This window comes from Lycium ferocissimum, chromosome 4, assembly GCF_029784015.1.
Source record: "Lycium ferocissimum isolate CSIRO_LF1 chromosome 4, AGI_CSIRO_Lferr_CH_V1, whole genome shotgun sequence".
NCBI lineage: Eukaryota > Viridiplantae > Streptophyta > Magnoliopsida > Solanales > Solanaceae > Lycium > Lycium ferocissimum.
Genome location: NC_081345.1, coordinates 50,480,760 through 50,497,178, shown reverse-complemented (window position 1 = coordinate 50,497,178; position 16,419 = coordinate 50,480,760). Strand labels below are relative to the sequence as shown.

The window sequence follows — 16,419 nt, the reverse complement described above, 5'->3', positions numbered from 1 at the left end:
ACAATATGTCCAAAATGAAAAAACAAAGAACAAAAGTCGCAACCAACTATGCTATTGTTTAACATGAAAATCAAAAACACAAATGAATTGGTGGCCTAATCAAGATCCTCTTTATCAACCGCATCGTAATCAACTGCCGGTCTAATTGGTCTTGGAGGTCGCTCGTTATCACTTGACGCATTGTTGTTTGACTTATCCCATGCATAGTCGCATAAAAGGGCGTCGTATCTCATACGGAGTAACTTTGCATCGAATTCGGTTGGGATGACTACACTTGAGCTCAAGTATTCAGCGAAGGCGGCCACATACACACCACAATCCCTGGAACAAAAATGATCAAAAAATTTACTTATCAAAAAACCACGAAAAAAAAGATGTATTTATTGTGTTTTTTATTGGAAGAGATTCTTACATGCTAGATGGAGCTTGTTGGGAGATTGTCTACATTCACAATGTCAAAGTTGTCGGTTTGTTCTCTATTTCTCGTAAGAAGGATGTGTGGCAAAATCTATATCCGCCTTCTTCTCATAGAAATCAGTCATTTGTAGACTGTGTGTCACTAGAGTAGCCAACATTTTCACTCCGACTCTAACGACAGCATCATGCCCTGCAGCTCGGTATGAGTTGTATACGTAGATGGACCTGTTTGTAAAAAGAAAATATAAGAAAAAAACAAACATATAAAATTTGTAGAAAAATGAATGATCTTTTCATTGGATGAGAGCAGACCTGTCAGTGAATGATATCACAACCAAAATCCAGTGATTTTCCTCTTTTATGTTGACAGGAATTAGTACGTTGTCAACAGTATACCATGGTACATTAGCCAACAGCACTCGTGCCCGTTAATGTACTCACACGCTCATCTTCCTTACCGGCAACACATGTGGATGAATCGGGTTTTCCCAAGATTTGTAAATTTCAAAGAACTAAAGTGTGAAAAATACAACTGGCAGTGGTGAATCTATAGTTGCTGTTATTGTGATACTTCCCCTTCTTGCGTAGGTAGTAGAAAATAACATCAATATGCTGTAAAAACATCAATTCAGTGACTATAATCAACACTATGTTCAAAACAAATATTGCTGTATATATAGTAAATATAGTGCAATATACTCTTATATATAGTAAAAATACAATTCTGTATACCTGGACAGTACTGTGCTGAACTAGTAAATTAATGTCTGTATATTAAATATAGTGCAAGTATAATGATGACAATATTCTATAAATACAAGTTGTGACAATAAGTACCTCAACCTACTCCCTCAACCTAAAACAATAAAAACATGGTTCAAATGAATTTAAAGGCATCAGCAAAACAGATACACATATACACATATATAGTACTGCTTTAAAAGTTAAAAGTTTCAGTTAAATATAGAGAAAATATATGGTAAATATGCCTGAAATATATTTTTTACAATATATGTCAAATATTGTAAAAAATATACTCTAGATACATCACATTGTAATTCTATTATAAAACATAAAAAAATTAGATAACAAGCAGAAAGATATCAAAACCTCATCAGTCCAAAGTTGCCCATCCATAGATAACAAGTAGAACCAGTTTTTGTCGGCTACGGCTACGGCTGTAACGCCTAAATGAAACCGAAGTTCGGCATCCGCAAGATCGAGTCCTTCCTTGTTCTTTCTGTAATGATTTTCATTTGGCTTCCTGTATATCAACAATGGAAAGAACATACGTTAAGTTTATTGATAATTGAATTCGGTAAAATAAAAAAACAAGTTGTGACAATAAGTACCTTTTGTCATGCGATTTCAATAGATCCTTCTCAAGCCACTTTTGATATTCTTGAAGAAACGAAGTATCTAACGGGGCATTTATAGGGTGGTCAACAAATGGGTGTTTTTTCTGATAAATGCAAGGACTGATATTTTTGGCGAAGAACCCACTGAGCTAAAATTGGGACAATAAGGGACAAAGTTATATTTGCTTGGTTTCCTTTCTCGGCAAAAAGACTCGGATGGACAATGATTTGTTTTTCAGAGTCTGAAAGCTGTGCAGTCTCACCACTTGAGCTTTGGCCCGCATTTGGTTGTACGGAACTTGTTGTCCAGCCATCACTTGAACCGTGGGCCAACTATCGGTTGTACTCCAACTTGTTGTTCGTTTCATTAGTTGAACTTTGTCCCATTGTTGGTTGTACTCCAAGTTGGATTGGTATCTGAGAATTAGGAATCATCCACTGAGACATGGTTACCGGGTTATTGTCCACATTCTGAGGAGTCCTTAAACTTGACAAATCAGTTTGATCATCGCGTAGTACTGGAGGAGGACCGAGAGGAATAACACATGCTAAAGGGCGCTTGATTAGCAAGTCCTCTACCATTTCCTCCGACGCGGTAAATTCAAAGATTAGCATTCTCCATATCGCCGATTTGCCGAGATTCCCGAAATAAAAAACAAGAAAAAAAGACCGGTGTTTGTCAATTATTGCTTATCAAAACGACATTTCGGTACTTAAAAGCCACATTTCAAGATTTACATCAAAATTTAAATGGATTGGTGTTATGGGCACTCCATCTCGTTTGTGCATCACTTTTAACTCCGGTTTCTTTATCCACATCAACAACAGAAACCGGATCATTAATTGGCAACCCAACTCCCTCAACCTAAAACAATAAAAACATGGTTCAAATGAATTTAAAGGCATCAGCAAAACAGATACACATATACACATATATAGTACTGCTTTAAAAGTTAAAAGTTTCAGTTAAATATAGAGAAAATATATGGTAAATATGTCTGAAATATAGTAAACAGAAACCAGAATAAGTAACAGTGAACATAATAATCAAAATACAATTAAAATACAGCCACAACATATATGAAAAACTAATATTAAAATATCAATCCAAAACAAATATAGCACTGCTAGTATATATAAACACAATCATAACAAAAATAGCACAAATAGATACATCAAAAAGGACACTACTAACAAATCACCATGTGAAAACTATATATGTAAATACACTATAGGTAATACAAAACACAGCTAAAAATTCAATATTTTCACTTTGAATAATATACTGCAAATATAGAAAAGTGAAAGAAAAAATGAGTACCACTGGATGACTCCTCTCGCGCGGAAGTGGCACCACCACCTTGATTCTCTTTGGTTGAAAGCTTTACTTTGTACCGCCACTTTGATTGCCTTGATAAATCCCACCATCACTATGTAAGTCGCTTTTAACATTGTGTCGCCGACCTTTAAAATTTTCCAAAAGAAAATATAAAGTCTTCCAATAAATATATCAAAATAACTTAAAAAGTAAATAATTTCCATTTTTAGTGTTGATTTTTACCTTATCCGGTGTTTGATTGCCCTTTATTGCATCTAACAACTTTTTGAAGTAGTTATCCATGTAGTCAAACACCTACGCTTTTGAAAGATAAAAAATAGAATTAGAATAGTTAATTACTTGACACAAGCAATATGAAGTAAAAAAAACATATTGAAAACAAAACGCCTACTTCTTTCTTGAAAATCCGAATCTCTTCCCTTATCGATTAAACTCATCCGTTCGGGGTCTTTGTAGGTGCATCTTGTTTCCTTGTCCCTTTTATCCCGCATTCCTTCCGTGATGGTTGTTTCTGGAAGGAGGAACAAAACCGGAACCGCGTCCGTTTCTTGCCTCGCGGGGAATCGTAATTGCACTCCTTTGTTCTTGTTTGCCACCGGACGATGCGGTGGTGTGGTACTAAAATCATCGTAATCATCGTCTACCAAATCGATCATGTACACCATCAACTCCATGTTTGACGTCTGGTATGTCATGTGCAACAAGAGGCAATTTAAGAGTTTCCAACTCATGGGGTGTTGGCACAACTTCCTCAAATCTACAGGACTGTGAACAACAAAATATAGAAACTATATTACCGTATATATCTACATTGGTAACATACTAAAAATATGAGGAAAATATAGTCAAAATATATTGATCACAAATGACTTATTTCATAAATATAGACAAAATATAATCAAAATATAGCATGTAAAACAAACATATTAAAACAAGTTAAATGGTAAAAGACACAAAACCGTTAAAAGACTGCTTTACCGGATTTTTATCGTCTCTCGAACATGCCATCCATCAATTTCTTGAATTCGGTTTTCCTTCCGTAGTCCGCCGCTCAAAATTCTAGGAATTAAATTTCCCGTCTTAACCGCAATGGTGGACGGGACTTTTGAGCAACATTCATACAACCATACTTGCATAGCAAGCGCAAACCATGAATCCTATAATATTTCTTAAAACCAAAGATATTTCTGCCTCGATGCTTACAACCAACTCTCTAAACGAATCTTTACCCCAAGGATACTCATTATATCTCCCGTCCTCTACAACATCAAAATGGATCCTTAGTATGTTTGTTGAGTTCGGCTCACCACAATGTACCCACGTATTTATGAAATACAATATTGCCATCTTATTCGCGTCATCCCCTTTATCATCCCGCATACGCTTGTTGAAACACTCAATAAGCTCGTGTCTTTTAACAGCAATTGATTCTCCGATTTCTACCAAAATACTCCACCATAAGCCTATTCGGTTTTGAGTTATCATAAACAAAATCATTTTCATCGATACACAATCTAGCCCGGTGATCGGTGCAAATTCTCTAAGGCCAAAACGCGTAACTTTACCATTTATTTCAAATGTAAAGCACCTATATGTACCGCCCTAAGTTCTTTGACCATAAAGCACCGAAAAATGTGTGCTTGTACATCCAATTGCTGCATTCTGAGATATTTACCAAAACAAGAATTCCTAAACATATCCATCTGTGGATCTGTTAGTTTGCCTCTAATATCTTGCATTACATTAACATTCGTGTATCTACACATAGATGGTGCCACAGCAGGGTGCTTGGTAACCAAAAATTTAGATACCTGAAACAACATGCCAAAAAACACGTATGATTAACATATATCGACTAAATGTACTTAAAAATATACACAAAATAATCACAACAAAATAATAACCGAATGTACTTAAAAATCTTAAAAATCAACGTAATAATCACAACAAAATATACACAAAAATAACTGAATGTACTTAAAAATCTTAAAAATCACAGCTTATGGTGAAGAAAAATACGCACGAAATAATCGAAGAAACAAGTGTAAAAAAAAACACAGAAAATATACTTAAAATGCACACAAAATATAGATTTGTTTAATTCATAGATCCGTAATAATCGAACAAAAAAAAAAGAACTAAATATACCGAAAATACAACAAAAATATACCTCTTCATCATCATCCTCATCCACATTACGTTTGGCTTTAGCAATTTTCTTGCCCTTAACATTAACAACATTGTCACCAAATTTCTTTTCTTTTGTTTCTCCATTTGAGAAACATTTTTCAATTTTTCTTGTTGTTTACTCTTCGAATCAACATATTCCTTATAACGCCTAGGATCATTAATTCTTTTTGAACGATTCTCGGCATAAGAGCTCGCAATGGCAGCTTTCATGTTGAGAAATTCCCAAAGAAAAATTAGGAATCGCACATTCGGGTTCTATACCTGTATTTCTCATCGGAGTAGCAGCTTTCTTAGTCATTCCAATTGAATCTAAGAAAAAACAACCAAGAACAAACACTGATAGTTACTTACTTAGACTTGCATTCCCGATTCAAACGAAAAAAAAAACCCAAAATATAGGTTAAATACACGGTAAAAAATAAAAATCTGTATAGAATCTTACTTTATTTTGGGAATTAGATTTGAAACGTGAGAGAAATCAATGAGTAGTTAATTAGAGATATAAAAGGAAGTTGAATAATTGAAAAGCCGATTTGAAATTGGATGAAAGTAATGGATATGGTGAATAATGGCGTCTATTTAGGATGAAGGAGAGAGACACGTTTTTTTTTGCTTAAATTTAGGGGAGTGGGAAGTTATCAGATGAGTGGTAAAAACATGGTAGCTATGTGAAGTAAATATGATATATTTTAGCTACTAAGTATAATTATTGAAAAGTTTAGTTATGTTCCATAAATAGGTAATAATGAAACCTATGCCAAGTAAATTTTACATTTTATGAAATTTCCCTTTCATTCATTGGGCTTTATGCTGGTTAGAAGCTGATATAATATCAAGAGGAGAAAATCCAAATATTAATAGCGGGCATGGACTTAATTACTGACACCTTGATACCCTTTCATATGTCATCCTATTCTATTTATAAACCTTTTTACAACTAAATCCTAATCTCATTCATTCCAAACCATCCTAAAATTCCTTTTCTCCAAAGGAAATATCCATTGCTCTAGGATTTGGCATTTGTTTCCACTATAATTCACTAACTCTCTGTAATGATTATATTCTCAGAGAATATTTTAATGAGAGAAATCAAAATGATTTTCGTTATTTGTGTGATTTCATTAGAGTAGAAGATCGGCTCTGAAATCAGCTTTTAGAGCTTCGAAAATATTCCCATTTTCTCAAGGACTAGAATCCTAAATCCTGACCCTATGCTTAAATCTGATTATCCTGTTTAGATTTAATTCATATCTTGTAGAAATTGCTCTATGTATTCTAGGACCCTAATTCGTGTGTCTGTGCTTAATCTGATTTCCATGTTTAGATTTAATTCCTATTTTGTGGAAGTTGCCCTAAGTAATCTAAATCCCTAAACCCTAAATGTAAAAATCTGATTTTCCTGGTTAGATTTAATTCTTATCTTGTGGAAGTTGCTTTAAGTAATCTAGAACCCTAAACCCTAAATTATTACTGTATGCTTAACTCTTATTTTCCTGCTTAGATTCTCATTACTCTGTGCTTAATTTTTTTTTTTTTTTTTTTGTATATTTAATTTCTGTTTTGTGGAAGTTTATCTAAGTAATCTAGGGCCCTAAACCCTGAATGCGTAAATCTGGTTTTCCTAGTTAGATTTAATTGGGTCAGTTGCACGATTGCCCTTCAAAGGCACTGGTCTTTAATTTTTGTCTCTCAAATTGCTGGTTTTTAATTTTTGTCCTTCAACTAATACCTCAAGGTCCTGGGTTTAAACCCCGGCTCAATTAAAAAAAAAAAATTACAAGACAGAGTTTCATTGCAAAATTAGGCTTAATCGGATAAAAGTTAGGTCTTAAGGCAGAGTTTTATAAAATTTCAGCTGAATAAAAAAAATTGCCTTAATGCAAACCTTGACCTTAGGGTAGAGTTTGCCTCAAACTTTGCTTGATCAAGTAGAGTTTGAGGCAAAATTCTGACTTGCGAATTCAAACTTTATCTTGTGATTTTTTTTTTAATTTTTGACAAAACGAGGGTTCGAATCCGGAACCAAGAGATTTTTAGCAAAGGGAAAAAATTAAAGACCACCAATTTGAGGGGTAAAAATTAAAGACCGGCGCCTTTGAAGGGCATTCCGCACAAAAAAAAAATGGATTTAATTCTCATCTTGTGGAAGTTGATCCAAGTACTGTAGAGCCCTAAACCCTAAATGTGAACCGGGCCCCATACCCGAGTCAAACGCATATATCGTACTCGTTAGGCTTTGTTTCCTATCTTTCAGCATAACAAAACCATTCAATTTTTTAATATGTTCCCATGCCAATATACCTTCAAAAAGAGGTTAATGAAACAAAATAACTGCACATTTAAACTTATGATACTTCTTTTTTGAATAAATTTGGAAGTATGGATCTCTAAATCACTCTTTTATGTATAATTATTTTGGAGATTGATGATAAATCTCATTAATTTGCAGCAACTAAAAGACATCTTTTGTAGCAAGTATCAGAAGTAACAATATATGAAACATACACAAGGAAGATACAAAGTTTTTAGTAAACCCATTTAAAAAGCCTAAATAAATGACGTCCTAAGCATAAAAGTAATTATCCATTCACTACTAGCCGCACAATCAATTTTCTTAATTTTTTTTTTTTAAAGTTTTTGAAAAAAAATGGAACGACGTTGGTCGATTTTTGTAAAAATAATTTTATGGTATCCTTTTTTTTTTTCTTTTCTATGTATCCCTCACTTCTTCAACGTTTACTATTTACTTTCTATTTACATATTTGAGCTTCATGAAGAACAAAGCATGTTAAATGTTTAGCACATTCTTGATTTGGACTAAAACTCTTTTTCACTTTAGTTCTCTCCATGCTGTTGTTCGAGGCTGAAGATTTGCTCAAACATCTCCATATTCGACCCTATGTTAAAAAATATCAGATCCAGTCAGTAGTGAAGGAAAGCAGAGGCTACCGCCCCATGGTAACAGGCCTTTGAACCCTCCACTGAGAGCGAAAGGTCCAATTGCAGACTTTCTTCTTCCTTATCCTGTTGGACAAAGTTTCAAGTCCTAAACACTTGTTGGGTGCAAGCGGTGTAAAATCAAATTGTAAAAATTAAGACATGATTTTGATTTCTGAAATCATATCTTTGACAGAGAATGGATCTCCTGGTGAAATTAAAAATAACTGTATACAAGCTTGATTTTTGTCCAACTTCTCAAAAGATTCTTCCTTGAATTTCTGAAATTTCCTTTCAACGCTTCACAAACGTAAAAATGTAAAGAGGAGGTCTAATAAGAAGCTTTGATTTTGTAATTGCGGAGAAGATTGTGATTTACGGCTAAAAATGGGGGAGAAGGTAAAAATAGGAAAGAGAAGTAGAGAAAAATCTAAATTCAAAATTACTATGAAAAGAATTTGAAGAGAGGGAAAGCGGTGTCATCATCAGCATCGTGAAGTGGAGTTGACGGACAAGGTTTATGGGAAGGGGATTTTACGGTATTTGTTAACAACCAAGCTCAGTTAGTTTCTCATTTTTTGATTTGTGGCCCAAAAGAATGACCTAGCTTGATTGATTTTATTAAAAAAAATGTTAGGATCGAACCGACATGTAGCAGGTGTTCAAGAGAAAGTTCACAAGTTTGACAGGTGAGAAAGTTTTAAGTCACTTGTTGGGTGCAAGCGTGTAAAATTAGAATTGTAGAAATTAAGATATGATTTTGATTTCGAAAAAATCATATCTTTGACAGAGAATGGATCTCCTGGCTAAATTAATAATAATTGTGTATGAGCTTGACTTTTGCCTCCTGGCTAAATTAATAATAATTGTATATGAGCTTGATTTTTGTCAAAATAAGGTGAAATGTGTAATATGACGAGTACTATTAGTTATCTACCTCCACATCCTGAATATCGATTTTAATTTAAAGTTTATAGTAAAAATTATCGATTATCGGGGGTTTAGAGCAAGCCAATGAATATAAAATAGAGGTATGGCATATATACTTTTTACTCTTAATCATGGTTAAGTGATATGCATTTTTACTTTAATTTGTTAGTTTTAAAATTAATTACAATGCCTAACTAATTATAGATACCCGATACGAATAAATATTTACCAACTCTTGTCCGTTGTCATGCAATTATTATATAGAAAGAGACTTCAAGTTAGGCAAGAACCAATCTTAATTATCTTGCAAGTAGTCTTCATTTTTTTTGTCAAAAATGAAAAAAAAAAAAAAAAAAGAAAAAAGAAAAAAAAAGAACCATATATAAAGAACTAGACTGCATGTGTACACAACACATTCACTTCCAACCAATAACTTTAAAAGGATATAAGGTCAAGTTTCCTACCAAAATGGCAGTACCAGGAGAAATAATAATCATCTCAAAGTCAAGATGCAAAGACTATAAAGGTGCATAATACGCACACCCCTCGAATAGACTACTTCAAAAGTAGTCACATCTCTTCTAATTAATAATATATCTTCAGTTTCTCTTGTTTTTCTTCTTCTTCTTCTTCTTCTTTTACGAACTTTGAGCGGAGTAAACATTGGGCACATACAAAGATCCACAAATTCAAACCACAAGGCAAAGTACCAAGGCAATACAGTAGTAGAATATGCCAATATATATAGAAGCAGTAAAATACAAATGATCAAGTGCTTCATCCACTCTAATACGAGAATCTGAATCCCCTTCCAACAGGAGCTGCACATGTTAGTAATTTTATATTTTAATGGACTCATATATTAATATAACTATACATAGATTTGCTATCAATATAACTATACTTATGCTCAATCTTCAATTCTTCTAGAACTAAGATGGCCAGCTAAGAAGGATTTCAAAATGCTTCCTTATATCAAAACAAAGAGACCAGAAAATGTGTTAAAAGGAAATTGTAAAGATTATTAATGTCATAAGGAATATCCTATAAGTTTTTGATCAACAACTCATGTTGGATTCATAGTTCTCTATGAGGAGTATAACAACAGAATTAATATGATATATAGGAGGTTCAGTCATTTTATACAAAAATCGAAACCTTCATGCTATTTTTTTCCCGAAGCTGGTAAAGTTGTATTCCTTAGCCTTAGGACATTTTGGAGACCTCCAAAAAGTTGTTAAGAACGGCCTAAACTACTTACAAAGACTAAAAGATCTACTAACTGTTCAGCTTCTTCTATTCAATGTTCTTTACACCAAAAACAAATTGTAGCAATGCAGCTTCTTGCTATCATATTAGAAATACCCCAGTGAGTGGCCACATTTATAAGATATTGGTCCTTCTAAATTTGTTCAACGTCAGGTTTATTTCTTAAAGAAGGAACTTTTCCAAACCAATAAAAAACAGGACAACTAATTATAACATAATGAAAATCCATGTTGAAAGCGTTAATACATTTAAAATGATCTATCTACTTGGAGCCAAATATCATATTCCTTATTAAATGGTATGAAGCATATTCGACAAACATGACTCGGAGGCATTTCAAAATCATCAAGGGTAGGGATCTTAGTGGCAGAATTGCCCAAAGCACCCAACTTATCAATGCCAGCAACCACATCATCTAGATTATGTTCTGTAAAATTTGAACATTTAAATTTCATATCAAAATCTTAACCAAATCATTTAAGATCTTATCATGTAAAATGTATATGTGTTTAATACATATAGTAAAAATGAAAACTGAGTGGTCTCATTACCTGAAATCAGAGTATCAATAGGATGACTCTTCAATTCTTCTGGGTCAACTATATATTTATCACATGCTTCACCATCTCCAACTTGCTCACCAACTTCATGTTTCACATAAGGCGTAAGTTTTCTTATTTTTCTAAATTTTGCATACATTCACATGGGTCTGAAAATGTGTAAAAAATAGAGAAAACTATACCTGGAATAGAAGCATTAATCCCATTCTTCAAAGCAGATGCATCTACTACCATGTGATTGGATATTTGCTCACCTACATCCTGCCCACCAATGTCAAAATCACCTATCGGTTCATCAAAATCAAAATATAGGTTGTGCTGAAGTCCATCCTTCTTGTTGCTTGTATTTGGTTCTTTTGTAACATCCTTAACACTGCCAGACCTCTGTTTATTAAGATATGTATAAACACATTTAGATAGAAAGGGATAATACAAAAGACATTAACTCAAAATTTTGATAAATAACCTTAGCTTCAGGAGTTTCAGTTTGCCTGCCAAACATGGACTTTAGATCTTTAAGTAAATTCATAATTGACTTGTCCATGTAGTCCTTCATGTCAACAAACTGTTCACCGACCTGGGATAAAAAGGAAAATATGACAAGAAACCTAAGCTAATCTATATACTACAATGAGAATAAAATTATGAACTTTGAAAATTATATTAAACTTGTCAACCTTTTTCTCAAATGATTTAAGATCTTTGCGGACCTGAAAGATGTAGAATAACATTAATGAATGTCTTAACCACAAATACAACTATTTCATAAAAAAAAAAATATGAATGCAATTAGTGAAAACACATGCTTACATTTGCAACTTCCTTCTTCAACGCATCAAATTCAGAACCACGTACAGAGGGACTCGACTGTGTGGGATCCTGTGGTTCTAACACATCTTTGACCGCTGTCTCTTCTGGAAACTCCATAAAGTTGATAGCTACCTTCTCCTCATCTGTTGGGAGAATGTTGGTAAAAACCAGCTACCAACATTTAAAAAAATGTATAAGCTGACCAGTTAGCATGTATAAAAAAAAGAATGTATGAAATGTGTATGATTAATGTATGAAAAACATATGTGACCAGTTAGCTTGTATTGTTACCTGATTGCTGTACTTTTTGAACATCCCCTTCTTCAGATGGGCAAAGTAGATTCTTTGCGAAGTTGTTCGCCAATTAAAAATACGAGGGAAGTGGTTTCCAATACGGGTCGCAACCGTAGGATCTACCTTCGAGCAGCATTCATAAAACCATACTTGAATGGCCAGGGGAAAACCCTCAAACCTATAGTAGGTTGGATCATTCGCCAACTTGTGACTGATTGAAGACAACAGCGCTTTGAAGCAATCATTTCCCCATGGATAATTCATATATTCTCCGCTTTCAACCAAGTCAAAGTGTAACTTGGGAACAAATGCTTTATTACTCTCAGTTGAGAATAAGAATGTGTTGATAAAATAAAGTATTGCTATCTTAAAAGCATCAGCATCCCCAATTTCCTTTTTTTTGTCTTGAAAAAGCTCAATCAAATCATTTTTCGGCACTTTGGTTAGTCCGTTAAAGTACATATCCATCAGTCTGTTGGGGGAATCGGGGTCCGAGACAAATTCGCTGTCCATGCCACATTTTAAACCAGTCACGATGGCAAACTCTCTAATGCCGAAACGAAGCTCTTTCCCATTCAAATTGATGATAAACATATCATCCCTATCATGCTCTGTCTCGGCATACATCAGGCTTCGAATTAGCTGTGGCTGAACATTCAGCTTTGGCAAATCCAGAAATAACCCAAAAGGGGACTCCCTAAACAGCTTCAATTGCGCGTCGTTAAGGCGGTCCTTAACTTCAAGTGGGGCTTCCACGTTGGTGTAAGAACACCAATGAGTCTGTGTCTGAATATATTAAATAAGAGATAGTTACAAAAAAGAAAGCATACATAACTATAAAGCGAGTCAAATCATCTAAATATGAGATATACCAAAGTCCATACATATTTTATACACCCTAAAAACTCAAGAATCCAATGACATATTTTATAACTAAACATGTTACTCAAAAATCTTACTCAAAAATCTTACAGTCAGCCCACTTTTCATACATATTTCATACACCACCAAATCTAGAATTCAGTGTTTGTTCTCTAGATAAATTGATAACTTAGGAACAGAGAACACAAAAAGGGAATTGCTGATCATGAGGCACAAGGGTCAATGCAAGACCACAAAAAGACACTTATCATACACCAATTTAATTAAATCTAAAACAAATAATTAGACATTAGCCACTTCTTTCAATACTGAAAAACCAACTCGAACACTTTCCTTACATTTTTCATACACTACCAATTCGAAATAAAGTTATACACAATTGTTTAAGAGAAATCACACACAAAAATGCTAAACAATTGTTTAGACCACTTTACTTCACATACATATTCCATACACCTCCGGAACTCAAAAAAGCATATAAAAAGACCAATCAAACCCTTTTTATACCACAAATCATACACATGCAAGTAACCAAATATTCAAAGACTAAAGTGTAAATGCTTTTTTATACCTTCTTTGTCGGGTTGTTTTTCTTCCTCTTTGATGTTTCACCTTTCTCGACTTTCTTCCTCTTTGATGTTTCACATATCTCGACTTTCTTCCTCTTTGATGTTTCACCTTTCTTGACTTTCTTCTTCTTTGATGTTTCACCTTTCTCGACTTTCGTCTTCTTTACTGCACCACCTTTCTCAACCTTACTTTTTTTGGCTTCAGGATGCTCAGTTTCTTCTTCGAAATCAGAGTCGTCAGTGACTTTTTTTGACTTACTAGTTGACGTTTCTTTTCGCTTCCTTTTGGAATCATTCCGGGGGGTTGATTTGATTTCAACAACAAGTGGGACCAACATTACAAGGATCGTTTAGAACTTTCGTCCTAATTTCATTTTGTAATGGGTTTTGGAATAATCCTTTATCATCAGAATCTTGCTTTTCCCTTCCTCCTTTTTTTACCGGGGTTTGAGTGAGTAAATTGAAGTTTGGAATTGGCCCTACTTTCGGGCTTGTTGGAGGCCCCAAAAATCTAGGGCTTTTGCACATAGGAGAATTTATAGAATTTTTTTTACTCATTTTCACAAAAAAAAATAGACCGGAATCACAACAATTTAAGTTGCAATGCGCACACAAAACACCCGAGAAAACCCTTAAACCGTAAATAGAAAATTTTTTTTAAGATAGAAACACATCAATATATATTCGAAACTAACACAACAATAGATGATTGAAACTATATGATTGAAACTAATACAACAATATATGATCGAAACTAACGGAATTGTAAACCCTAGATTACACTAATCATGAAATGGAACGAAACACACAAAATAGAATGGATAATCACACACGTACATGCGACACAAAAAAACTAAATACAAAGTAGAAACCCTAAATAAACCGTCCAAATTGACTGAACAAGATGAAATTGATTGAAATGAAGATAGAAACACATCAATATATATTCGAAACTAACACAACAATAGATGATTGAAACTATATGATTGAAACTACCACAACAATATATGATCAAAACTAAAGGAATTGTAAACCCTAGATTACCTTTACTAATGGTGAAATGGAACGAAACAGAGGAAAATGGAATGGAGAATCACACACATTTACATCAACATTGCAAACACAGTAGAGAGAGAGAGAGAGAGAGAGAGAGAGAGAGAGAGAAAATTTGTATGAGATGGTGGGTTAAGAGTAGAGAGGGAATATTGCAGAGGAGGAAGAGAAAAATTGCATTCACAGTTGGGCTAAGATGAACTGCCAAAGCCCAAAATCGTGGTGCGGTACTAAAGCCCAAAACGTGGTACGGTACTAAAGCCCAAATCCGTCATGTTTCGTAAATTGTCGTTATGTTCCGTAAATAAGGAAAAGTATCGTTATATTTTGTGATAAAGAGTCTTAAGTTGGTAGTTTATGTTATTTTCCCTATTTTAAATTCCTATTTAAATTGTATTCTTGTTGTCAAATGTTAGTAAGCTGGCTTAGGCTAAGAGCCCGTTTGGATTGGCTTATAAGCTATTTTCAACTTTTTTGAGTGTTTGGCTGGCCAGCTTAAAGTCATTTTGTGCTTAAAATAAGCCCAAAAAATTAATTGGGCCTGTTTGGCTTAGCTTATCTAAAGCAGCTTATAAGCTGCTTTTTTTAAGCCCATCCAAACAGGCTCTAAATCCGATTACCAATAGCTGAAATTTATTTGCATCAAATGTTTACGTTAAATATTCTTTAGAAACACTTGATAAAAAATATTTACATCGATTTAAATATATAAGATATAGAGTTAACGGTCAAAAACACACACAATTCTCACTTTTTCGCGAGTTTCACACTCCAACTATCAGTTATTTCCTTTTCCTACTTGAACTATCTCCATCTATTTATTAAACCACATAGATGTCATCGGCATCTATGTGTGAGGTCATCAACATAAAACAAGTTTGAAAAACTTGAACCATTAGGGCAGATTTTGATAGGATTTCATAGACAAATATCAACTTGGTGATTGATGTATATTGAGAGAAGCTCCATGCATATTATGAAAATGTAGGGTGACATAAGGTCTTCTTGTCGAATGCCCCTCGTTGGAGAGAAAAAATCAATTTCGGATCCATTCACTAGAATAGAGATAGTGGAAGTAGGGATGCATCTCATAATGAATTTAGTGATTTTAGAAGGAAATATAAAGAAAAATGGGCACCATATGGTGAACGACCATTCAAGCTTGTCAAAAGTCTTTTCAAGATCAATCTTAATCATAAGATTAATACCAGCCTTTGTATTTGAATTTCTTAGATAATTCATAACCTCCTGGATGATGATGACGACAGTATCACTAGGTCTTGCACCCTTGAGAGAACCAGCTAATTGATAAAGCCCTATTAAGCCATCTAAAAAAAGGTTTGATGCGGTTAACGATTAACTTCGATGATGACTTTATAAATAGTGTTACATAGACCACGACCTAATCTTTTTTAGATGGCCTGCATTATGGATTTTAGGAATCAGACATAAGTAAGTTCAGTTAAGGTTGGGGAGGAATAGTGAGGGTGGTGAAAATGTTGTGACATAACTCCCTAACAGACTTTCCCACAACGTTTCAATATATTTGATTAAAAAGGAGTGAAAAATGTTTGAGGCTTGAGAGAGAAAATAGCTTTAATAATCTCTTGGTCCTGAAGAGGTTCATCTAGAGTAGAAAGGTTAACATTATTGAATGTGGTAGTGGTATTATTACTCAAACATATTAGAATTAGTACGATTGATCGTGATTTTTTTTTGGAAGTGATCAAGAGTGCAATCCTTAAGGGTGTGATGGTCAGTAATCTATTTCCCATTATCATTAATTCCCTATAACTAATCTTTATCATTAA

General features: G+C 33.9%; 2 protein-coding genes and 1 long non-coding RNA gene across 3 annotated transcripts in view; all 3 read right to left on the bottom strand.

The window, feature by feature from the left end:
* LOC132053465 (tobamovirus multiplication protein 1-like) overlaps positions 1 to 16,419 on the bottom strand; it is a 51,816-nt gene that overhangs the window by 16,317 nt on the left and 19,080 nt on the right. The gene's annotated exons all lie outside the window — the stretch shown is intronic.
* Positions 1,087 to 1,906, bottom strand: LOC132054834 (uncharacterized). Its single transcript, XR_009414375.1, has 2 exons — positions 1,770 to 1,906; positions 1,087 to 1,681 (listed from the first exon to the last, which is right to left on the bottom strand). It is a non-coding gene; the product is annotated as an uncharacterized LOC132054834 (long non-coding RNA).
* On the bottom strand, positions 9,861 to 14,113 carry LOC132054159 (uncharacterized). The gene is made up of 9 exons (XM_059446215.1): positions 13,558 to 14,113; positions 12,102 to 12,890; positions 11,811 to 11,981; positions 11,678 to 11,710; positions 11,467 to 11,577; positions 11,183 to 11,384; positions 10,992 to 11,084; positions 10,761 to 10,867; positions 9,861 to 9,992 (listed from the first exon to the last, which is right to left on the bottom strand). Exons 1-9 carry the CDS (start codon positions 13,891 to 13,893, stop codon positions 9,861 to 9,863), a joined length of 1,974 nt encoding a protein of 657 aa, XP_059302198.1. The 5' UTR covers positions 13,894 to 14,113.